General features: G+C 37.2%; 2 protein-coding genes across 14 annotated transcripts in view; one reads left to right on the top strand and one right to left on the bottom strand.

Annotated features, from left to right (window-relative positions):
• Positions 1 to 24,863, bottom strand: part of NELL2 (neural EGFL like 2) — a 601,925-nt gene that overhangs the window by 85,706 nt on the left and 491,356 nt on the right. The window lies entirely within an intron of this gene.
• TMEM117 (transmembrane protein 117) overlaps positions 1 to 24,863 on the top strand; it is a 522,112-nt gene that overhangs the window by 472,098 nt on the left and 25,151 nt on the right. The window contains exon 7 of one of the 13 annotated variants that reach the window (XM_082422577.1): positions 20,956 to 21,657. The exons of 8 other annotated variants lie outside the window; for them this stretch is intronic. In XM_082422577.1, coding sequence (XP_082278703.1) covers positions 20,956 to 21,003 — 48 coding nt within the window. In that variant the 3' untranslated portion in view covers positions 21,004 to 21,657. 4 more of the 13 variants (XM_082422574.1, XM_082422586.1, XM_082422579.1 and 1 more) reach the window with 4 other exon arrangements.

The following is a 24,863-nucleotide window of genomic DNA, read 5'->3' as shown; positions in this document are numbered from 1 at the left end:
TAACACAACATTGTAAGTCAACTATACATCAATAAAATAAATAAAAAAACAAACTCGGAGTTCTTAGAGGCTGTCATAATCCATCTTGTACTCTCTGTTAGTAAGAGTCCCCAGATATTTTAAAAGACAAGAAAGGAATAGTTCTGTATAAGAAAACAAACTTAAAATAAGTTTTAAAGCTAGGAGTCAGCCAACTAGTCTCTCAAGAACTATTCTGGGGAACCAGCTCTTTAAAGCAGAACCACAGCAGAATGTTTGTCACGTCTAAAGGCCACAGGACCACTTGTATTACCTTTTAGACTTTGCTTTTGCTTTGCTCTCTGATTTTTTCTAAAGATTAGCCAGCTTTACCACATCTCAGCTTCCTGGAAACTCGAGGGAATCAACCCTGTTCTTTTCAGCCAGCTTCCAGCTGATGGATTCCAGACAGCTGCCTGTAGGCAGCAAGAGGAGGTGTGACCTTGGGGCAAAGGTGGTAAAGCAACTTTGGTCTGACCTTCCCTTCATCACAGACCACCAAGCCCTGAAAGTGAATGTTTAATACCCTTGGGAAGATTTCTGGTCTTTGGTCCAAACAATTACTGAACTAATCTAAATTACACAAACACAGACCATTTATCAAGGCCAGCCTGCAACGAGTTGCATATCTAGGCAAAGTGTTCCCAGTACAAAGGGTGAACTCAGGATAAATAAAGCAGAAACGAGGTGCTGATTAGTCAAAAAAAAAAAAAAAAGACTCATTAAATATCTAACAATGGAAGAGTTTGCAGGCTGTTTACCTGAATGATTTTATTAGTATGTAGACAAAAAGATGTTTTTCTTCTTTTATAATAACCCAAGAAACAAAACCCTTTGCAAGTTTAGATTGAGACATTTGAATTCAAAGGATTTTAACATTTTTGACAAATAAGGAAGACGTGAAGGAAAAGAGACAGCCAGCTTGAGGGAATTGGTGATAGAGACAATATTTACAACCCAGAGACCAGATCCAACTCTCCTTTTCAGGCCTTATTTCCTACAGCAATGAGAAAATTCTCTAAAAGTTAGTGGCTGTCTATTAATTGCCCCTAATTAGAACTGGGACTCTCCTTCAGTTCTACACACTCACCCGAAAAATTTACATCAAAAGTTAATATCAAATAAGCCAGTCCCCAAAAGACAAGTGTTGTATTGTTCCACTTATGTGAGATAACTGGAGTAGTCAAATTCATAGAAGCAGAAAGTTGCCAGCGGCTAGGGGGAGGGGAGAATGGGGAGTTATTGTTTAATGGCTACAGAGTTGCAGTTTGGGCAGATGAAAAAAGTTCAGGGGATGGATGATTATGAGGTTACACAACAGAGTAAATGTACTTAACACTACTGAACTTAAAAATGGTTATGATGGTCAATTTTATGTTATTTAACCACAATTTAAAATAAACAAAAAAGGTAAAGATCAATAAATGATATTCATAGATGAGAATATTATAGTGACTGGCTTAAAAAGTCCACAGTTTTGCATCTGCTGTGTCACAGTCTCTCTGGAATAATATTTTTAGTGGGAAGAGCTTGGCACTAAGCTGATCATCCTTGAGTGTGTTGGGTGGACACTGAAGTGTACCATGAGTCAGGACCATGCCCATGGTCCTGGCAGGGAGTTTGGAAGCCTGATAGGGTCAGACAGGGAGGGCAGCTCAGACTCGTAGGTTGCCTGGCTTGGTCGATGCTGAGCTCAAGGGTGATGGGGAGTAAATATTAAAGCGGGTCTTATAATAGTTGAGAAGTAAGTAGGGAGAAGCAGGCTTGCATTCAAAACCACAACTACAATGTCGCAGAACTATAGGTAACTAATTAATGCCACCTGGGAACCAAAAGTTATGATGAAAAGCACGTCTGCTGCTCTACATATTTTTAATAATAGAGGCATCGTATTGTTTTCATATCCTCAGAGGAAAGCCAGCTGGGAGTATGATTTTCACCACGTAAAGATTGAACAGGCATCCTGGGTCAGCTTCGAAGGCGTGCAGCCTGAGAAGTCACACGGGTCCTGTGCTCAGAGGACCTGCGCTTGGTTTAAGGCTCTGCTTCGGGGATCTCGAAATTTTTAATACTTTTTGAACAAGGGACCTGACATTTCACTTTGTGCCGAGCTCCACAAATTATGTAGCCAGTCCTGCTGGCGATAATCAGAACATCAAACGGCTACCTAGGCTAAAATATCATGGTAATGCAAAGAGGTGGGTGCACAAGCCGAATTTGGGCAGATAAGGTGTATTACCAAAAGGACTGAGGTTGGTACAGAATCTGGTGGAGTCAAAACAGGATCACAGACAGGGAAATATGTACTGTTGTATACATATGTGACTCTAAGCGTGCCTGTCTGTCCACTGCTGGGGACAGAGCCCTGTGGTGGGCAGTGTCATTATGCAGTTCCACGGTTGCAAACCCACATTGTTCCTGCCTTTCTACTCACACCAGGAAGGAGATCCTGGATGGGAAAAGGCCAAGGCTCTGTCTCTGGTTCTCCAAGTGACTTGACCTAGGATTGCAGGGTCCCCCACTCCTCCCACCGGGACGTCTTATTGTTTACATTGCTCTTACAGCTCTTCCTGTCATTTTTCATCTTTAGCCCCCAGCAGGATGGGCCTGCCCAGATTGGGGCGCATTAAACCAGTCATCAGGTTTTAGACCAGAGATTTCAACCAGCTGGGAACTGGGAGGGGAATGGGATTTCCAAGCTGCAAGCTGGGACTTGAAGCCTGGGTGAAGGACAGAAGGGAGAACGGGGGGCTCCTTTGGCACCTGGCATGGTGGAAAGGAGATGGGTCCATGCCCAGGGCTCTCACCAAAGGAGGACTGTTGTCTGGGCGGAGTCACCTGAGCTGAGTTGTCTGGAGGGAATTGTATTAGCTCTGAATTTCAGTTCATTTCATCGGCTCCCTTTCCTTCAGGTCATGTTCCCCTCAGTTCCTTTGTCACGTGGAAAAGCGGACAGCGAACGCAGCACCTTGACTTCAGTCTGACCTGAACTCATTTCCTGGAATTGTCACAGAGCAGATGGGACACTTTGAATAGGTTATTTTACCTCTCAGAGCTGAGTTTACATATTCTTAATTTTATAAAACAGATGAACACACTTTCATAATATTACTGTGAAGATTAAATAACATAAAATATGTCAAATGTAAGAGCACAAAACAGATCCTAAATGACTTGTATCTATTATTAATATTATAGGCATTATAATTATCATGCAGATAGTGAAGGGCTGAAAACATATCAGACAGACTAGTACAAAAGTCTATAAGGATTAAGGTGAACAGAGAGCTATCTGTGATTCATTTACATAGTCAACGTATCATGATTATTACTTTATTTTCTGATTGTTAATGTTATTTTGTAGGTATAGATTTAATTAATTCTACATTTTAAAATTGAAAATATACTGAACAGTGAACCTGGTACTGTTAGAGTCTCTTTTTTTCTGGTTCTGCAAATAAAATGACAATTAGGGACAGTAGATAGCTGTCCCTACTGTTAGGGATAGCTTCTTATCCTCTACTAAGATTATTTATTTGGTGTGTAGAAAAACAGGATATTTTAAAGGTAAAAGGGACCTTACAGATCATCTACTAAGGTTTCCTCTTTTAACAAATGAAGAAATTGAGATCTGTGAAACTGTGTCTTTTACAGTATTGAATTACTTTCCTCTAAAATTCTATCTGTTCAATAAAAATAGAATCATTGTATTTGTTTAATTCAGTTATCTTTAAATAAGTTAACTTACATCACTTCAATCTAGGCTCTAGCTGGGAAACAAGACTTCTATTATTTGCTACCCCTGCTATCCTTTTATTACGCCCTTGAAATGATTATTTTGGACAAGTGCTTGCCAGCGTATTTAATTTATAAATGGCATGTTGCTTTAGTAATGGTGTATACCACTTGTCGTATTCCACCAGGGTGGATTTCAACTATTTTACCCGCACAACTTTCAGTTCCTGCATAATGATGTGTATTCTATGCCCTTCACTCATTCCGTGGATAAATAGGGTTTTGGTCATTCTGCTTCAAAATACGGAGTGTGGTTGTCCATAATCTCATTTTCAAAATACACAGGCAACATGCAGCACACAAAAAACACAACAGAGTCTCTCTCTCAGTCTCCCTCTCTCTCTCTCTTCCTCTTTTTCCTTTTCTCAACAGTAAAAGGACTCATAAGTCTATTTGGCTCTTAGACTCTTGCACACACTGCATGATAGCCGAGGTCTGAAGCAGCAGAACATGCTTGGTTCCCTGTTTTCTGGGCTGTGTCACTTCAGCATATGTTGCAGAGTTGCTCCTCACTGTGTCAAATGCAGCTTGACCAATTGAGAGTTGAGTGCCTGCTCTGTAGTTGACAGTCTATGTGAATCTTAACTGAGTTTTCCAACACAGGGGAAAAGATGCCATAGGCCAAATATAAGTAAAATCTTCAGCTCACTGAAGTGGTTGTGCCTTTGCAAATGGGTGTATTAAGTAAGCATATCATTGAAAATAATGTCCCTCTGAGGGAAGCCTTGTGAGAAGAAATCATTTTGGGGGCCAATGAATTAATTTTAATTGCTTTTTGCCTGATAAGGACATTGATTTGCCATTTGTTTACACAACTGAATCTAATTTGTTTATTTGTCAATCTTCTCCATCATGATTTATATCCAGTCTATTTTTACACACACACACACACACACACACACACACACACACTGTGTGTATGTATGTGTAGTCTTGCAATTAAATCAATCTTACCTATCCTGTAATATTTTATTTCCATGGTGAATAGTTTTCTAAATTAAAAGTTTGAAATTTTCCCTACAAGTTACAGATTCTGGAATGATTTCAAAGCCATGCATGTTAAACCTCTACTTAAGGTACAAAGATGTAGAAATAAACTTGAACTCAAAAAAACTCACAACCTGTGATAGACTCATAAAAATCTCTGGTGTGCTCCCAAGAATACTCTTGGGTTCAAAGGAACTTAAGTTTTAAATATTCACAGAGGAAAAAGGTATTAGTTTCTCTGAATGATTCCTATCTTTCAGCATAACCTCACAGTTTCGATGGTGTGCATTAAGTATGTATTTAGTTGTGAAGGAAATTCTCTCACATAAACCCCAAATCTTCTGTGTATGAGCATAGGAGAGCTCTGAAGAGACAATCATCAAGGTAATTAATTAATTTTCTTATATCTGGCTCTGTTCCCAAAATAATTCAGGGTGGCGGCATTCTGCAAGTGAGATGTTGCTTCCATCTTAGGGAACTTGGTGTTTTGCTTAATGATAGAGATCATTTTCTTACAAGAGTTAGTAATCATGGGACCAAAGTGACAGGACAGCATTTTTTAAAACTCAGAGAAATAGTCAGAAACCATTAGCTGTCCCTAGCATCAGAATTTTTCCTGTAAATGTTTCCGTATTCAGCTCTTAGAACAATGATTTCAAATTCAGCTGTACATTAGAGTGTCCTGAGCTTTTAACCTAAGTGTCCATCAACAGATGAATGGATAAAGAAGATGTGGCACATATATACAATGGAATATTAGCCATAAAAAGAAATGAAATTGAGTTATTTGTAGTGAGGTGGATGGACCTAGAGACTGTCATACAGAGTGAAATAAGTCAGGAAGAGAAAAACGAATACCGTATGCTAACACATGTATATGAAATCTAAAAAAAAAAAAAAAAAAAAAAATTGTTCTGATGAACCTAGGGGCAGGACAGGAATAAAGACGCAGACATAGAGAATAGACTTGACACGGGGAGGGCAAAGGGTAAACTGGGACGAAGTGAGAGAGTGGCATGGACATATATACACTACCAAATGTCAAATAGATAGCTAGTGGGAAGCAGCCGCATAGCACAGGGAGATCAGCTCCGTGCTTTGTGTCCAACTAGAGGGGTGGGATACAGAGGGTGGGAGGGAGACGCAAGAGGGAGGAGATATGGAGATATATGTCTACGTATAGCTGATTCACTTTGTTATACAGCAGAAACTAACACACCATTGTAAAGCAATTATACTCCAGTAAAGATGTTAAAAAAAAAAAAAAGAATGTCCTGAGCTTTTAAAAAATACCTATATCTGAATCTCACTGTCAAGTAATTGAAGTGACTCTGTAAGGGTAGAATCCAGTGCGTCAAGAATGAGCACCATGGCCTCAGAGAGATATATTTATGCTTTATTAAGAGGGTTAATCACAAACAGGGACCAATAGAGTAATAGAAAATACTTGACTTGGCTTCTAGTTAGAATCTTACGTGGGCATTGTGATAACAAAAAAAACCCAGAGGAACCTTTGGGAGTTGATGTGTTTGGAGGCTATAAAAAGTGTTTTTAATGGAGATTTTCTTAAAACAAGATCATTATTTAACATAAGGACGTCTCAGAAATTACCAAGGCATGCTTTAAGGTAGAACACACCAGATAAAAAGTTCTTAGTGCCTAGTAGGTCATGGCATTAATTACTGTAGTTTCAGAAACTATATATATAGTTATATATAGAAACTATACATATATATAAACTATTTTTGTATTTTTTATGTTTATATCTCAATTTTTTTCTTAAATTTTCTTTGGAATGTTAATACTAGACCTAGTTACATTTAAAAGAGCAAAGGGAAAAGCATTTTGTTTCAGTTGTGGTTTTTGTTTTTGGATTAAAAAAAGGGGACTTTTTTATCTTTGGGGCAATGTGTGCTGATGGCAGGAAGGACCAAACTAAAAAGCCTCAAGACATAGAAGGAAGCTTGAGGGTAAAGCATTGAGATTATTACTATGGACCTCTTCTTCCACCAGAGTTTATTTTTCTCTACAAAGCTCACTTTTTTCTCATCCTTAAAGTGTGTTGCTTTTGTTAAAGAGCTGATTCCTTTACATCCTAGCCTGTATTTCCAGGTTTAAAGTCCTGTGCCAGTGAGATAATTAAAACAAAATTTGTGGTTGAAAGCCTTTCCCAATCACAGTGAGTACTGAAATTATATTATTAATCAAGTATACATTTTTAACACAGATCCACTGGTACAGGAGTTCAAACAAACTGTATGTTTACCCCTCTTAAAATACTATAGGCTGATATCAATGATATGTTTCCTTACCACTTCCAAAGGTTTAGATCATAAAGTATGATGGAATATCTTCAAACTTTTGCAAATCTATGTTTAATTTTTTTCTGTGAAAGTTAATAGATAATAGATCAATTTAACTCATTCTTCGGGGCCTCTGTTATACGAATTTTCTGTTGTTTAAACAAACAGTAAGTAAATTTCTTTATTACAAACACATGTTAAAAGAAAGCCACCTTTTCAGTAAAATATGAATGAGGTAGTTATTTTAACAGCTATGAAAACTGGAATCAGGTTGTCTGGGTGCTTTGGCAGAATTTGTAATGGAGGAAATGAGGCTCCATTTCTTGTGTGTTGGTTTAAGCAGTGCAAGCTGCTTCTTTCTAAGCTCTTGTAGTATCTCTCCATTATTAATCACAGCATGGCAATTGACATTCCTGTCAGATCAACTTCAGAGTGCTGGGTGCTGGTCTATGTCACTCCATGTGAGAATACATTCTGGAATCTACTCTTTAGGTTCCCAGACAAATGCTGAGCACTCTTTTGGAAGTAGCATCCTTCTCCCCCTGAGGGCTTAATCTGTCATTTTTTCCCTAATTTAGTAAAATGCAGCTGCCTTATGGAATAGATTCAGCCGCTCAGCCGCTCACTCACTCACCCGTTCTTTCGATTTTTTTTTTTTTCCATCCTCTTACTCTGTTCTCAAAACTGTGTCAGGCGCTAAGGACATAAAAGATGAATAAGACAAAGTCCTTGCCTTCAAGTTATTACAATGTAACACAGGAGAAAGACAAAATCAGCCAACTTGCCATATGCAGGGTACTCCTAATTCAGCCAGGAAAAGCAAAGATGGCATCCAAAGAAGGTCATGAGGATCCTGGCTTCAAATGTCAATGAAAGGAAATGAAATACAGGATGGAGAGAAGTAGCCAACCAATGGGTTACGTTTTCAACTGACTCAGTTTTTATCCAAAGAATAAGCTCATATCATTGATATTTTCTTAAAAATCCTCAATATTATTTTCTATTTCTTCTAAAAATAGTTCATTTCTGGGACTGGCCTATCTTCATTGGGAAAGACTTGACATACTTTTTGATTCATTCAAGTTCTACAAATAAATTTTGATTCTGGTACAGAAATCTAATTTGTCACACAGGGAAAATAATAATTACATTTTGCTTGTGTATTTTTAATAAAAATTATTTAAAAATTCAAATCAAACTATTCCATTTGTCAAAATTCAAGTGAGTTTACAGCAATTAGAATATATTTTAGAGTATTTTTGACAACTCATCCCAAGTGATTTCTGAAAACAGAACTGCTTTTAGAATGAAGTTCCTGTTCTCCACACAGCACTGAAATTGGTAGATATATCACCATGGCATAAAAAAAGCTGAAACTGCATTTCACAGCAATCGCCCTCAGTAAAGCCTTTTCTGCATTGGGGTCATATAGGAGGCTAGTGAACAGCTTTATCTTCCCTTCATTTTTATTTACTTTTCTTGCCTTTTCCCCCCTTTCATTTCTTAAGACAGACATATATGCATGATAACTAAATGGTGTAAAAAGAACATTTTACTGAAAAGAAAGTTAAGTGCTTTTAATTTGAGAATTGATTTTTAGTAGTATTAAGCTGTAAAGAGAATGTCATAGGAAGAAATTTTATGTCTTCTAGTTCTTTTGAAAATTCTGTGCAGAACCATAATCACTGGGAAAAGCATGAAATTATAATTAATCTGACCAGCATACTTATAATACATAACTTTTTATTAGTATTAAAAATAATAAAATCAGCAGACCCAAAGTAAATGGATATACAGTGCTGTTTTTATTATTATTTCCAAAGGCTGAGATAACTAAAGTTTCATGCATGATGTTGTAAAAATTAAATGATGCACAATAATTTGAAAAATGAGTTTTTCTTATACAAGTTGGCCTTTTCAGCTCTATATTTTTGTTTAGAAGTCTATATCTTTTGGTTGATATTGCTTTAGAATGATCAAGTTTCTGTTTGAATTTAGTAATGAGATAGTGTTTTGAACTTCTCAAAATGAAAGTCTAAGACATAAAAAGATTTAATTCTGTTTGATTTGACACTTCCTTTCCATTGGCTATTTGGAAATTACATAGACTCTACCTGGTTATTCCATTTGAGACATGTGGCATTACCCATGATCACCCAATCTGTATTTACCTTGAATCAGACATGATCAGATATGTATGGAGAGCCCTAGGGGATTGGCTTGCCAAGAGTTCATTTGCATGATGGATTGAGGAGGATTTGGGGAAATAATCCATCCTATAGGAATAGAGAAGCTTGATAGAGTAGGCTATATATAGCACCAGAAGAATGGAGTGCATAGAACAGAAAGAATGACTGCAACAGGAGGCTGGATCACCCTGATTGATACCTGACCCCAAGAAGAAGTAGAACTGGAAACATCTTCAACAGTCATTAGTTGGAGGCAAAACCAGTAACTCTAGCAGTGGAGGCAGACAGTTTCACAAAGGCTAATCAGAATCCTCAGTGTCTTTCCAGTATTTTCCTAGCAAGTTCATGAATATTATCTTTTGTGGTCAATATCTGTTGTGAGTCAGAAAAAAATAATGGAAAAGGCAGATGCTACTTGGTAAAAGCAAGAACCAAGTTCATGTGCAATTGTGAGACCCATTGGTCAACTTCCCGGTACTAGTGTATGTGTGGCAGTGTGGGGGGAGGTGATGAGGCAATTTTTTAAGAATAAGAGGTCTTGAAATGCCTTAACTTCCTTTTCCTATGGAGGTGTCTTGGGGAAGACAAATGAGTAAGATATGATACGAAAAAGAAGGACAGATTACAAGATTATATGTAAAGCAGATAAAGGAAAAGAACTGCACTTGTCAAACAACAACAAAATGAAACCCAAATTAAAATTATAAAGGTGCAAAGTGTAGTTAAATTAAGCTCCTTTCATCCATTTCACATTTATAGTATTGTCTTCTGAATGAGTCTGCGGAGTCAGCAGAATCCTAGGAAGAAATAACAGCATTAACAGAATAAGGGGGATCACAATAGTGCCTCACTAGGTATTCAACTGAATTCCTATAAACTATTTTCTTCTGTTTATTATATTTGGAATATTTTTTCCAGTTTCTTTCCAGCTTTGACTTCTTCTCCGAGCTGCAGACCCACATTCCACTTGTCTTCTGGACACTGCCACTTGAATATCCCATAGGAGTCTCATACTTAACAGTCAGAACTTGTTTTATGACCTTACCATTCTCCCCCAAATTGCTCTGCCTCCTATATTTTGTGGTGGTTGTTAATTATGTCACCATCTATTCAGTCTCTCAAGTAAGGAAAATAGATTTGCCTTTTGCTTCTCCCACACCTTTGGTTCTCATATCCAATATATTGACATCAGTGCCATCATTAATTTCTCAAACCTCACTCCTGCCCTCCTAGCACTGGCTTCATCAAGTCTTCCATAGACTTTTACAGTAACTTCTTATCACAAGACTCTCCCCACTCTAGTCATTAATCTACCTACATTATTACTATGGTCATCTTCCTAAGGACAGTTCTGATCATGTCATTCACCAGCGCCAGAATCTCTTGTTGGCCCCATTGCATGTTGCATAAAGTCCAATCATGGAAGCATTGGAAATAAAACCCTCAGGCTCTGGCCTCTCAGTCTCATTCCTACCACTCAGATTCAACCATACCAAACTTCTCACCCTTCCCTGCACAAACCTGGCCCATTCACAACTATTTTATGCTCTTTTGCTTCAGCTGGCAAAATCTTAGCCATCTTAGTCATCTTTTCAACAGGAGGACAAAAATCACCTTCTCTGGGAAGCCTTTTTGAATGCTCTCAGGCAGGATGAATTTCTTCCCCCCTCTCTGTCCTTTGACACTTTACTTCCTACCTGCAACATAGCACTTACCATGTTTATGATGATTTCCCTATCTTGGTGTCTGTGCCCCATTAGACTGTGAGATCCTGTAGAACAGAGAAGTATCAAAAATTCTCTGTGTCCCCAGAGCCTCACAGGGAGCCTACACAATGGCTAGAGTAAGTGTTGACTATATGAATGAATAAAAAAGCATAGTGAAATGACTAAGTCAGAGGATGGACACTTAGTGTGGCTTCAGAAAGCAGAACAACAGGAAGGCAGGATCTGGCTAAATGCAGAGTAGAACATTCTAAGTGTCAGAGTTTTTTTTAGGAAGTAAACGTGTCCCTTCTCTAGAAGTGCTCGGAAGTGGTTGACCACTTATGAGTGGTTGGCTAAGCGATTTGTGCATAAAGTAAGGGGTGGCCATACTATATGCCTCTAATTCAGTTCAGAAGTTGTGTTATTCTTCATTAGTACACAGTCCTCAGATCATCTGACGATTTCGAGTAATCAGTAATAGCTGAATTTTAACCCTAGCTCTGGAAGCTTATTTCCCATAAATAACTGGGAATGTATTCAGTTGGAACTCAGCAGAGTGGTATATCAAGCAAACACAAATGACACACTGTAATTTTTAGAGGATTGTACATAAAAACCGAAGTATCCTGTTTTTAACCTTGAGAGGAAGTGGGAGTTTGCCTTTTGGTACTCTCAGTGCAGGGAGCAACTTCCTCCCACTCTTGTCTTCTAGTTTGGCATTAAGGGACATTGCCCAGCCAGAACTTGGATTGAGTCCAACCCTGTCTCCTTGTGCTAAATTGTAGGTCTAATATCTCTGTGGTTTTATAATAATATAAATAATTATAATGCATTGTTTTTATATAGCACCTTTCTCTAAGGAACATAAAGTGCTGCATGGACGTTATCTCATTAAATCTCACAGCGCACTGGGGACATTGAGAGAACGCAGGTGATATTGTATCCCCTTTGAACCCAGAGTTGAAAAGGAATTGCTTCAACCAAAAGTAAATAAAAGCAAGATTGAATAAAAGCAAGATTTATAAGACAATATAAGGTTAGAGTTTAAAGAAAGAAATTGTTGGAATTAAAGAGAGATTTAAAAAAAGAAAGGAATTGCTCTGAAAAATGTGAAAGTGTCTAGAGTGTGTTTATAAATATTTGTAGCTACAAAATTAAAATAATATATGAACACTTTAGAAATTTGAAAAGCAAGGGCTTTTTAAACCATCGGTAATTTTACTGCAATACAGAACAAATTTGGTATATTATCTTCATATCTTTTGCTAGCTTTTTGTTTGGTTTGTTTTTTAATACTGTGTATATGCAAGATTACTCTTAGAATTATAGTGAATATTCAATTTTATATTATGTACTTTTAACTTAACAATATATCATAAAGTTTGCATAGTTTTAATTCTGAGAAGCTTGTATAATTTTCCATGGAATGATATACCATAATACGTTTCACTCTTCTATCATAAGATTGTTTCCACTTTTTCACTTTATTGAGTAACAATAAATTGAAACTCTATCTTTATTCATAAGGATTTTTATATTTTAAGTTATTTCCTTAGCAGAAAGATTTCCACATGTAGAATTATCAGATTAATATGGATGTATAAGTATGTTAAAACAAGTCTATATAAACATACTCCAAAATTAACAAATAAGTCAGAAAAAGAAATAGTAAGAAAATAAAACTATCTAAAGACTTACTATGTTCATAAGTTGGCAAAGCAGCCACTTTAAAAGTGGAAAAGTAAGGAATATTTGTCTATGCACAAACAAGTGTTTTGATTTTATTTTCCACCATGTCTATATTTAATTACTTTGATAGTGTGAAACCAGATAGAAAAGAGAAAGATGACTCTCATAGAAAACACAGATTTGTACCAGATGTAGGAAAGTAGATTTACTTGGATAGAACAGATAATTTCTCTGCCATTTTAATTTACATGGCCAAATGTTCCCTGAAAATAATTAGGTATGTGTGCATATACCAATACATGAAGTCCCATTTCAAGGAGGTAAATAAGATTGTAGTTTTCTTATTAATTATAGAAGCATTGGGGGAAATGGTATGCACATAGCTGTTTTCAGTGGTGAGCTGTTATATGGTTATCTGATTTATGCCATAGTCGTTTACCAAATAATTACCTCAAGACTGAATCAGGAGGGAATAGAAAATATGAACAGACCAATTGCCAATAATGAAAATGAATCATTAATTAGAAAAAAAAACAAAACCTCCCAACAAACAGAAGTCCAGGGCCAGACATTTACAGGTTAGTTCTTCCAAACATTTAGAGAAGAGTCAAACTATTCTGAAAAAATTGTAGAGGAAAGAACACCTCTGAACTCTTTCTACAAGGCCAACATCACTCTGATAATAAAACCAGACAAAGATATCATAAAAAAAGAAAATTATGGGCCAATATCACTGATGAACATAGATACAGAAATCCTCAACAAAATATTAGCAAACCGAATCCAACAATACATTAAAAGGATCATACACTGTGATCAAGTGGGATTTATCCCAGGGATGCAAGGATTTTTCAATATCAACAAATCAATCAATGTGATACACTACCTTAACAAATTAAAGAATAAAAATCATATGATCATCTCAATAGATGCAGAAAAGCATTTAACAAAATTCAACATTTATTTATGATAAATCCTCTAAACAAAGTGTTATAGAGGGAACATACCTTAGCATAATAAAATCCATATATGACAACCTTACAGCTAACATCATAGTCAATGGTGAAAAGCTGAAAGCAGTTCCTGAAGATCAGGAACAAGCTGAAAATGCCCACCCTTGCCACTTTTTATCCAACATAGTATTGGAAGTCCTAGCCACAGCAATGAGACAAGAAAAATAAATAAAAGTAATCAAAATTGGAAAAGAAGTGAAAGTGTCACTGTTTGCAGGCGACATGATACTACACACAGAAAATCCTAAAGACACCAGTAAAAAACTATTAGAACTCACCAATGAATTTGGTAAAATTGCAGGATATAAAATTAATATACAAAAATCTGTTGCATTTCTATACACTAAAAATGAACTATCAGAAAGAGAAATTAAGAAAGTCCCATTCACAATTGCGTCAAAAGGAATAAAATTCCTGGGAATAAATCTAACTAAGGAGGTAAAAGATCTGTACTTGGAAAACTGATGAAAGATATTGAAAGTGACACAAACAGATGGAAAGATACACTGTGCTTATGGATTGGGAGAATTAATATTGTTAAAATTACCATACTACCCAAGACAATCCACAGAGTAAATGCAATCCCTATCAAAATACCAATGAACTTTTCACAGAACTAGAACAAATTAGTTTAAGACCTCGAATAGCCAAAACAAGCTTGAGAAAGAAGAACAAAGTTGGGGGCTTCCCTGGTGGCACAGTGGTTGAGAATCTGCCTGCCAATGCAGGGGACACGGATTTGAGCCCTGGTCTGGGAAGATCCCACATGCCATGGAGCAACTAGGCCCGTGAGCCACAATTACTGAGCCTACGTGTCTGGAGCCTGTGCTCCGCAACGAGAGGCCGCGATGGTGAGAGGCCCGCGCACCGCGATGAAGAGTGGCCCCCGCTTGCCACAACTAGAGAAAGCCCTCGCACAGAAACGAAGACCCAACACCGCCAAAAATAAATAAATTAATTAATTAATTAATTTTTTTAAAAAAAGAACAAAGCTGGAAGAAGAACAAAGAGCATTCCCTGATTTCAAACTACAGTACAAAGCTACAGTAGTGAAAACAGTATGTTACTGGCAGGAAAACAGACATACAGATCAATGGAATAGAATAGACAACCCAGAAATGAATTCACACTTATATGGGCAATTAGTCTATGACAAAGTATGATTTCACTTATACGCAGAATCTAAAAACAAAACAAATGAACAAGCATAACTTACAGAGCAGAGTCATAGATACAGAGAACACATGGGATGATGACTAGACTTATGGTGATCATTTTGAAATGTATAGAAATATGGACGCACTATGTTGTCTGCCAGGAACTAACATAGTTTTGTAGGTCAACTACACTTCAAAAACAAACAAACAAACATAGAAAAAGAGATCAGATTTGTGGCTAGCAAAGGTGGGGGGTGAGGAGGAATTAGATGAAGGCAGTTAAAAGGTACAAACTTCAGTTACAAGAAAAATACATACTAGGGATGCAGTGTACAACATGATAAAGATAATTAATACTGCTGTACATTATATATGAAATTTGTTAAGAGAGTAAATCCTAGAGATCTCTTCACAAGGAAAAAGATTTTCTATTTCTTTATTGTTGAATCTATATGAGGTGTTGGATGTTCACTAAATTTGTGGTAATCAAATCATGACATATGTAAATCAAATCATTATGTTGTATACCTTAAACTTATGCAGTGCTATATGTCAATTATATCTTAATAAAACTGGGGGAAAAAGTGCACTTGTGAATGATGATCCTTAGATAACCTAAAGTTAGATAAACCAAAATTATTCACTGGGAAAAGTTCATTTGGTCTGTGTTTAAAACCAGTAACTCCTCAAATTATAGCAAAGGTGAGAAATTTATATGGCTCCATCCTATTCCTACAGCATGGTGATGATCTACACACTCTCAATAGCCTGTGGTTACTGTGAAAATGGAAGATAGGAAATGATTGGTTAATTCACTTGTTCTCTCAATGTTTGAATAGAAACTCCTACTGGGGACCTGTTTAATGCCTCTGTTATTATGCTTCCATATTTTCCTGCAAGTACTGTTTAACTTGTTTACTTCTTCTCTAGGGAATGAGCTTCTTGAATTTTGATTTATATCTTTGGTATCCCACAGCCTTGTACAGTTTCTGGCACACTGTAAGCACCTTGTAAATATTGATGAATAATTAAACCATGAATGGTTTTTACTTCCTACTATGTGTTTAGCATTATGCTGAGGACTGAGAGAAACATAAAGAAGTGTACCTTCAAGAAGCATATAATCAACACATAAATATGAAAAGTTAATGAACGTCATGCAGTAGTATATCATGTAGCTATAACAGAAGATTCTTTGGTGCCAGCACTGAAGAAAATAGCCAAGAGTTACATATACCAAAGACTGTGACATTGCGATGGTTAAGTGAGTGACGGATGGGCATGGCCATGCAAGTTAACCCAGAAGTATCAAGGTCTATTTCCATCATTATGTTATTCATGTCTAAATTGCCCACTAGATTATAAGAGCCAAGAAATCATAGTGCACATAGGCTTTTGTTCACCATTGTATCGCTAGGACCAAGCAGAGTACCTGGCATAAAGTAGAGAATTGAGCACTTGCTTTGCACAATATTCTCTGTTCTTTGTGTGGCTGGATCAGTCCCATCCTCAGTTCTCAGATCAGGTATCACCTCTTCCAAGATGCCTTCCTGAGTGGCCTCTTTGTTATTCTCTTTCTCAGTCTTCAGTTTATTTCCTTCAAAGCACTTATTACTTCTTATTTCATTTAATTGACACTAAGTCTTTCATCTTTTGCTCCCTCTAGACTTAAGCTACTTGAGAGCAGGGACTCTGTTGGTTTGTTTTGGTCCCTGTTGCATCCATAGCATATATCACAGTACCTGGTACCTTTCACTGGAGAGGTTTTATCCACCAAAAGATCTTCTCTAACCCTATCTAAAGTAGCTTCTGCTAATCAATCATCCTGACTTATTTTCTCTTTAGCACTAATCATTTTCTGAAATTATTCTGTTTGCGTGCTTATGCTACATTCAAACTTAAACCCCATGAAGGCAGAGCCTAGAACCAGATCTACCTGGTTCCTTACTGTATTGCCAATGCGGAGAAAAGGGGCTGACACAACCAATTGCCGTGTGTACAAATATTTAGTAAATAAAAGATGTGGCATGAAAGGAAAAGACAAGATACATTTCTTTTAAAAAAGGCAAAAAAAAAAAAAAAAAAAGAGAGGGATTAGCTTTCAGCCAGGATAGCAAAACAAGTGTTAGCTTAGAAATGGTGGTGGCGGAAGCGAGGTCTACTTTTAATGGAAAATAACGACTGTAGAAATCACAGAGTAGGGAGGAGGGAAAAGAAACAAACAATTGTGGCCAACTCATTGGCTCCCTTAGGACTCAATGAGGGAGACAATAAAACAAAAACAACAACAAAAAAAAAAACAATGGTTAAACTAAGACAGTAATAGGTCATTTAGAGGCAGGACATGCTAAATTCCTAGTCACCTTCCTGAGTGTGGTATAAAGAACACCGGGTATGAGGCTGGGAAGACCTGGGTTTGGCTCCTACTCTTCCACTTATTACCTGTATGATAGTGGGTAAGTCTGGTACATTCTCTGAACCTGGGTTTCCGTAACTGCAAAATGGGAAAAGAAAACCTACTTCATACCCTTGTTTTAAAGATAAAATAAGGAAATGTATGTAAATAGGTATGCTGGTGCGGAGCCTGTTTCATTTAGCTCATTGAATAGTGGCCGTTGTCATAACAGTTCACCACTTACAGTGCCCAGCTGGAGGTGTGGCAAGCAGAATATTTGATAATATTGTAAAAAGAAATCCATTTCCTTACATTTAAATCACTTTAGAGGGCATATCTTTATTTGGACCATAGCATGAGTAAACTATTGATCATGCTATATAATTGTCAGTGAAGGAATGCTAAATCATAAACCACTGACTTGAAAAAGAAAAATAGAAAAACTGTTAATTATGCTCATATTTATTCTTTCCCATTGTACATAATTGAGCCTCAGAAAGTACAATTGAAATCTTTCACTGATTCTGAGTTAATTAGCATCTCTTGCAGGTGCTTACATTAAAACACCCAAACATTCTTCATCTGTATTGTTTCCAAAGAAGAGATATGAAGAAGTCTGCATTTCTGGCTAAGGCAATCCTGTATCTGTACTGAAAAGCAAATGATACATGATTAGTTGAAGTTTTTAATATGGGTGTGTAGTTGTTAAAGAGTGGATTTATTATTTAAAAGAGAAACACAATATTAAAAGTCCTGGTATCTCTGAATTGGGAGTGGGGGTGGGGATCTGTCAGCAAGTCATAACTTTGTAAAACAATTTGGAACCGTTTTCAGAAAACTAATTTCTGAAGATAGTCTATTGCCTGAACAGTTTCATAATGATGTCGATTTGCCAACTTCTCCTCTAGTGAGAGGTAATGAATCAAGTGCACCTGGGTTTATACAGGAAAAATAGCATATTAATTGATTTATGTCTATGTGTTGCAGATATCCATAAAGCAAAGCCTTTGGCAACTGGCAAATGTAATGATTTCACATTTACGTATGACTCACCAAGTACAATCCAGTGCTTGAAGGCAAAATTTTGTGTTTTATTTTTAGTTTTTATGATTGCTTTCATGTAGCTTCTCTGTGCATTAAAAGTCAATTTTCAGAACCATAGGCTTACCAAATTTTACAAATAAAAATGTTAGGAGATATTATCCTGAGGTACCATAAAATTATTTTCTGATAATTTTTACCACCTTTCCAAAGTTCACTGTTACTTTGTTTCCACATATGCTTAAGGATAGTTTGTAATATTTCTAAATATGATGCATTTCATTAGAAATCTGATATTTTACACAGGGATGTTATATGGAGCTGCATCCTCATAACATTACCAATATATTTTTCAATGTTGTTTACACGGATAATTCTGTTTAAAATCAAATATCAAGATGGGCTTTGAATAGATTATTAATAATGTTACATTTATGAAAATCGTGTCATCTTCTACCTGTCATAATTATGAGCAAGAAGAATTAATCCTTGAAGTAAGGGGTGCCCAGTAACATAGTAAATTAGTCCACTGATATACAGAACAAGGAAGACTTGAGATAAAATAAAATAGTTTTTTAGATAACTATGCAGAATATATATATTTTATATATACATTGCATAAAATTATACTATACATATGTAGATAAACACAAGAAAGAAAACTATAAGGATAATGTAGGTTATATTTGTTATATTGTCCTTATAGTTCTCTTTCTCATGTTTTTGCACTGCCTCGAGTCACCTACATAATATAAAATTTTATCACTTAATGATATGTCCAGCCACAATGTGTTAACAGCACAAATCTCACTGTCATACAACTTCCAAAGAAACATAAAAGTTTTGTCTTTTTAGGAAGTTGCAAAGTTTGATAGCCAACACTAGTGGGCACTAAATCATCCCCAAATCCATCCTGTTTTCCAATGCAGTGATATAGGAGTCTGCCATCAGAGTGCCTATGTATGATGAAAAATTTCCTCAGGTGAGAAAACCGAAGTGCAAAGAAGTTGGGGAGATAGTATTCATTACTAGAAATATTCTAAGTTTAGAGACAAATCTATGCATTGGCAGTAAAAATTCTAAGATGGTCATAAACCATCTAGAGTTAAATGTGCACCTCAACCTGCATATTTTGCAGGCTTTGTCAATGACTCGCAGGATAAACGTAGACCCGCTGCCATTATTTCACTTTGCAGTGGCAGTGAGACAGGATTCCTTCTTCGTGTGCTGCAGGTGCCAACATTATTTCAAGATGAGCTACAACATACCACTTAAAGGAAAGTTTCCATTACAGATAAGTTAGCATCCAAAGGAAACACATATTGGCATGACAGTTGGCTTTTAGGTGGGAAGATAATTGCAACATTAGAGCTTGAACAAGCTTGGTATGGTATAAAAAATACCTTTGGAGTCAGACTGACCTGGTAACCAATCCTTTTGGTACCCATTGTGCAGCATTGGGCAAGCTACTTGACTGTTCTCTTAGCCTCAGTTTACTTCCTTATAAAATGAGAAAAAGCTTACTTGCCATATATATTTGCATGTGGTTTACAGTGGATCAAATGCTTGACACAGAGCAAGTTTATGATAAATGTTGGTTTGCTTTGTCTGAATAGCATATGAAAATAAAGTCAATCTCCTAAACAGGGTTTGCTTTCTCCTAAATAGGATTCTCAATAAGGGGGGTGCAGTGAAATATAGTTCAAGGTGTACTGATTGAATTTCATCTAATCTTTTCTCTACCAGTTGTCTGTTGGGTAATATGGGAAGAATCTAGTGACCTCACTGACCCTCACTGTCTATATCTGCAAAAGGAAGAGTGTAATTTCTTTCTTTATTAATGCCATTAGATATTCTTTGAGAATAAATGCTTTGCCTATAGTCAGCATTCAATAAGTGTTGAATTAGTTGAATAATAGTGTGATACTATCCTATGTGGAAATTGCGTGAGTTACTGGAAACTTCTGCAAGAAATATAGACTTCTCATTCGCTCTAAAAGTGCTATGTGGACTCTATAATCCAAACCCACTGTAATCACCTCGGGCTTTTCTGAATGCATCGTGTCAGTATAAGGACAGGCAACTGCTCACATGCGTGTAAGGCTTCTTTACCCCAGCTTGGAAACTTGTTTTCCAAAAGGACCCTGCGGGTGGTAGAATCTCTCTCACATAGGTTCCCAACAAGGAAAACAATGCATTTTAGGTTTTTCTTGGCCATTGACCTCTGGACTAAAAATAGGTTCAGAAAACTTTTCAGTTCACTGAGGGTATAATTCTCCAACAACAAAATGTATTTTATTGTTTCCATCCCTCCACCCTGCCTCTATATATCTTGTTTTCCTAGTCTATCCTCTCTTACTTGAAGGTTGATAATTTTTCTCTAGAGCTCAGAGGATGAACACTCTTGACCTAAAACACATTGAAGAAAGGCGTGTGTCTGGCAGTTCAAATCCATTGCTCTAAAGGTTTTACTTTCTGTTCGTGTTATCACCGGGTGGTTCGTGGGGGTCAGAGGCAGACATTCTGTGATTGTCTTTACTGAGAAAGATGAAACAGAAGGAAATCACATTGGTAGAGCAGCAAGGATCCAGCCTATTGTTTCTAAAAGTCTGCTACATTCCAGATACAATTAACTTAGCCTAGCGTTGTTTGGTTTTTTCAGGAAAACAGCCATTTTGACTTCACAGACAGTGATAGTCAAAATATTTAACTACTGATACAGTGGAGGTATTCATCAACCAGAATGGCCGCCAGCTGTAAACAATCAGCACATGCACCCTGGTGCACACCAGCTTTTAACTTTAGCCATTGCAGAAGCTACTTAAAATATAAAAACGATATTTCAGGTCCCACTCAGAGTCCCTTATCCTGCCAAAACTGACTTTATTTGACACTAACAAATTTATTTGAAATTAACAGAATCATAGTCTCTCTCCAGTTACTGCCTCTTTACTCTGTTCCCACTCACAGCAAAGCTCCTCATAAGAGTTCTGTAATTATTGTCTCTACTTCTCACTTCCCATTTTCTCTTGAACCAGCTGCAGTCAGGCCTTTGTCTCCAACATCAGCTTCCTCTGGAGCTTGGAGGTCTTATCGAGATCAACAACTCCTGGGACTTCCCTGGCGGTCCAGGGGTTAAGATTCCATGCGTGGGGCGCGGGTTCCATCCCTGGTAGGGGAACAAAGATGCCGCACCGTGCAGCCAAAACAAACCCCACAACCGCTCTCCTACAGTACTGAATCCTATGGTTAACTTTCAGTCTTCTTACTTTCAGCTGCATTCAACAAAGTTGACCGCTTCTGCCTTCTTGAGACACTTTTCACCTAGCTTCTAGGATGCACTTTCTCCTGGTCTTCTTTTTTTTTTTTTTTTTTAAAGATGTGCTAGAAACTTAAATGATTTTTTTCCATATTTTAAATTTATTTATTTATTTATTTATTTATTTATTTATTTATTTATTTATTTATTTATTTATTTTGGGCTGTGTTGGGTCTTCGTCTCTGCGAGGGCCTTCTCCAGTTGTGGCAAGTTGGGGCCACCCCCCTTCGCGGTGCGTGGGCCTCTCACTATCGCGGCCCCTCTTGTTGCGGAGCACAGGCTCCAGACGCGCAGACTCAGCAGTTGTGGCTCACGGGCCTAGTCGCTCCGCGGCATGCGGGATCCTCCCAGACCAGGGCTCGAACCCGTGTCCCCCGCATCAGCAGGCAGACTCTCATCTCCTGTTCTTCTTATACACCATTCTTGCCTTGTTTTCCGTACTGGCTTCTCCTCTTCCAACTTCCAAATGTCAGAGTGCCTCACCGGTCAGTCCCCAGCTCTCTTCTCTTGGCTTTCTGTACCCCTTTCTAGATGATTTCATCCAGCTTCGTGGTTTTAGATCAGTAGGTGCACGGGTGACTTCCACACGACATCTCCCGTCTTGATCCCTCCCCTACGCTTCCCAACTGCCTGCGCAATACCTCCACTTGATATAGAGCGTGTTCTAAATAGACCTCTGGATTTCTTACCCACCTCCCTATCTGCTACAAGTTTATTGGTTCCCCAAATTCTCCCTTCTCAGTAAACGATGCTGTCATTTACCAGTTGCCGGAGCAACTGGTAAGTTCAGAAGCTCAGCTGGTGACACTTCAAAATACATCCTGATCTGAACACCTGACCACCATTGTTTAACCACCAACATCTCGCACCTAAATTACTACAGTTGTCTTTAAACTGGACTTTATTCCACATACAGCCAACCTCCCACTCTCCACATCACTCACACTCCTATAGCCACTCTATCCTTGCTGTTTCTTGGACATTCCCAGCTCATTTCCTCCTCAGGGCCTTTGCATGTGCTCTTCCTTCTAGCTGATCAGCTCCTCCTCCAGAGATTTACAGAGCTTGTTCTTTCATACCAGTCAGCACTCCATACAAAGGTCATCCTCAAAGAGGCTTTCTTTTGACTAACTAAACTAGTACCCACCCCTAACTCACCACTCTCCAACCCCTTACCCTGTTTTATTTTCTTTAAAGCATTTATCTCTATTTGACACCATATTTTATTGCTATTTGCTGATTGACTGGTCTCTCTTCTATTAGAATATATGCTCCATGAGACATTCTTGACAAAAAATTATGAAAATAGAAATGAACTTATTGCAAGAAACACTAGAGGCCCTTTACCTCAACCACCCATCTGATATTTAGATCAACTTCATACCCTCTCTATTGTTTGTGAAGTGAGTATTTTTATATTGAATCACATTTATCCACTGATCTCCACTATTAATAATTTTTCACGGAGAAAAATGACTTCAATATTAAATAAAAATTTTACCAAGGACAGTATCTACTCTTTTGACAGTATGCAATTAATTTTCCTATATAGCCTATAGAAGAAATTAGTCATTCAGACAATTGAATGTGACCATTCCTGGCAGCATGCATAGAGCCAGAACAGATACTGGAGCAGTGACATTTTATACCAAATGTCCAAATACAATAAAGCACAGAATAAGCAAGGGCTGTGTGCCATTGGACTGCAGCCAGTGTCTGAAAAATAACATGAAAGTATGCTGTCTAAAAATTTCCTTCCACTAGATTTCACTCTTTCCTCTTTAGGAAAAGAGGAGTTATCAGGAGTTCTCATTTAATTAAAAAAATATCGATTTATTATGTAGCTAATATTCACTCTTCTTAAGAAGTGCAAAGTAGGTCAAGTTGCTGTTTGATGATGGATGGAAGACTTTATCCAAAAGGATCTATCATTGAGTTATGCCACTGTGTTTCTTTAGACTTTGCAATAGCTTTAGTTGTCAGCAACTTGTCCTAGTCAATGGTTTGTCTACACACCTCCACACACATATACACATAGGAGTCTCTAAAATGTCAAGCACTCTTTCCTTGCATATTGGTGAACTCTATTGCCCTAGTGAGGGATATTGATTTCCTATTATTCCTAGATGCCACATGATGCATTTCTATTAGTTGTAAACACTTACAAGACTGACTTTTATTTTCTGCTTCATCACATCAGTCTGCCAGGGCAGGACATCTGTAAATGAGACCCAGTGCATTTCATCAGACACTCTTCCACCTTGGTGCTTAAAATAATGATGCTTTCAAGCTGTCTAAATATAAAAAACTTGTCTTTAACAACCCACTGCTATCTTGCCAGAGCTTCACGGTAAAGTCTCTTAAAATAACAAACTACACTCACTTCTCAAATCTACTCTGGGCTTGACTTATTTGCTTTTTCTACAGGCACTAAACTGTTACTTATATCTCATTGATGTACGTTGGCTTCAGAATTAGCCAGGAAAATTCCTATTGGCCTTTGCAAGTAAGAAAGATTACTGATGAAGAAAATACATTAAACCACACTACAAAATAGGCCTTCAGGATGAATTAGATTGTTTGGACAATGACAATTTTGAGAGTTCATTGGTATCTTAGAATGCATAAAAAACACATGTCAACTTCTTTAAACATTTTAAGTAAGGATTTACAGTTTGACTTGGATTTGTTTTAGTGATGAATGAGATCTGCTGTCTCTTCTACTTGTTGAAAAAAGCCTACTTCAACCAGAAAGCCAAGATTTTTCCCCAGAGGTTTTAAATCTTTTAAATAGCATATGTGACTCCTGAGAGAGAACTCCAAAAGGTTATGGAATTCATTTGCCATTGAGGGAAAAAAAAACCAATAGTGAATATTAAGAGAAAATAAGAGTATAACTTATAAGAAAAGAATATTTGTCAAAAGATATTTAAGAAGTAACCTGCTGGTCTTTCTCTTTAGTACATCCTTCACATTTACTGCAGGGTGTCTCTGATATTCAACATTGCCTTGACCACCTTCCTGGCATCATCCACTGTGGAAAATGATCCCCCATATTTTTTTAATCACATGTTGGTCTACATTCTCTTTCTTTGTTCTCTGACTTGGTTGGACGTGTCTCATGAGCTTCTTTACATTTATATGATAACTAAAATATGTCTTGGATCATCCCAATGAGCATTTTTACTAATTTTCCAAACATTAACTGCCTCATCTCACAACATTTACATTTGACCACTTTCTTCCTCCCA

This window comes from Balaenoptera physalus (genome assembly GCF_965194825.1).
Source record: "Balaenoptera physalus genome assembly, chromosome: 13".
NCBI classification, from domain to species: domain Eukaryota; kingdom Metazoa; phylum Chordata; class Mammalia; order Artiodactyla; family Balaenopteridae; genus Balaenoptera; species Balaenoptera physalus.
This window is presented reverse-complemented; position numbering and strand designations above follow the sequence as displayed.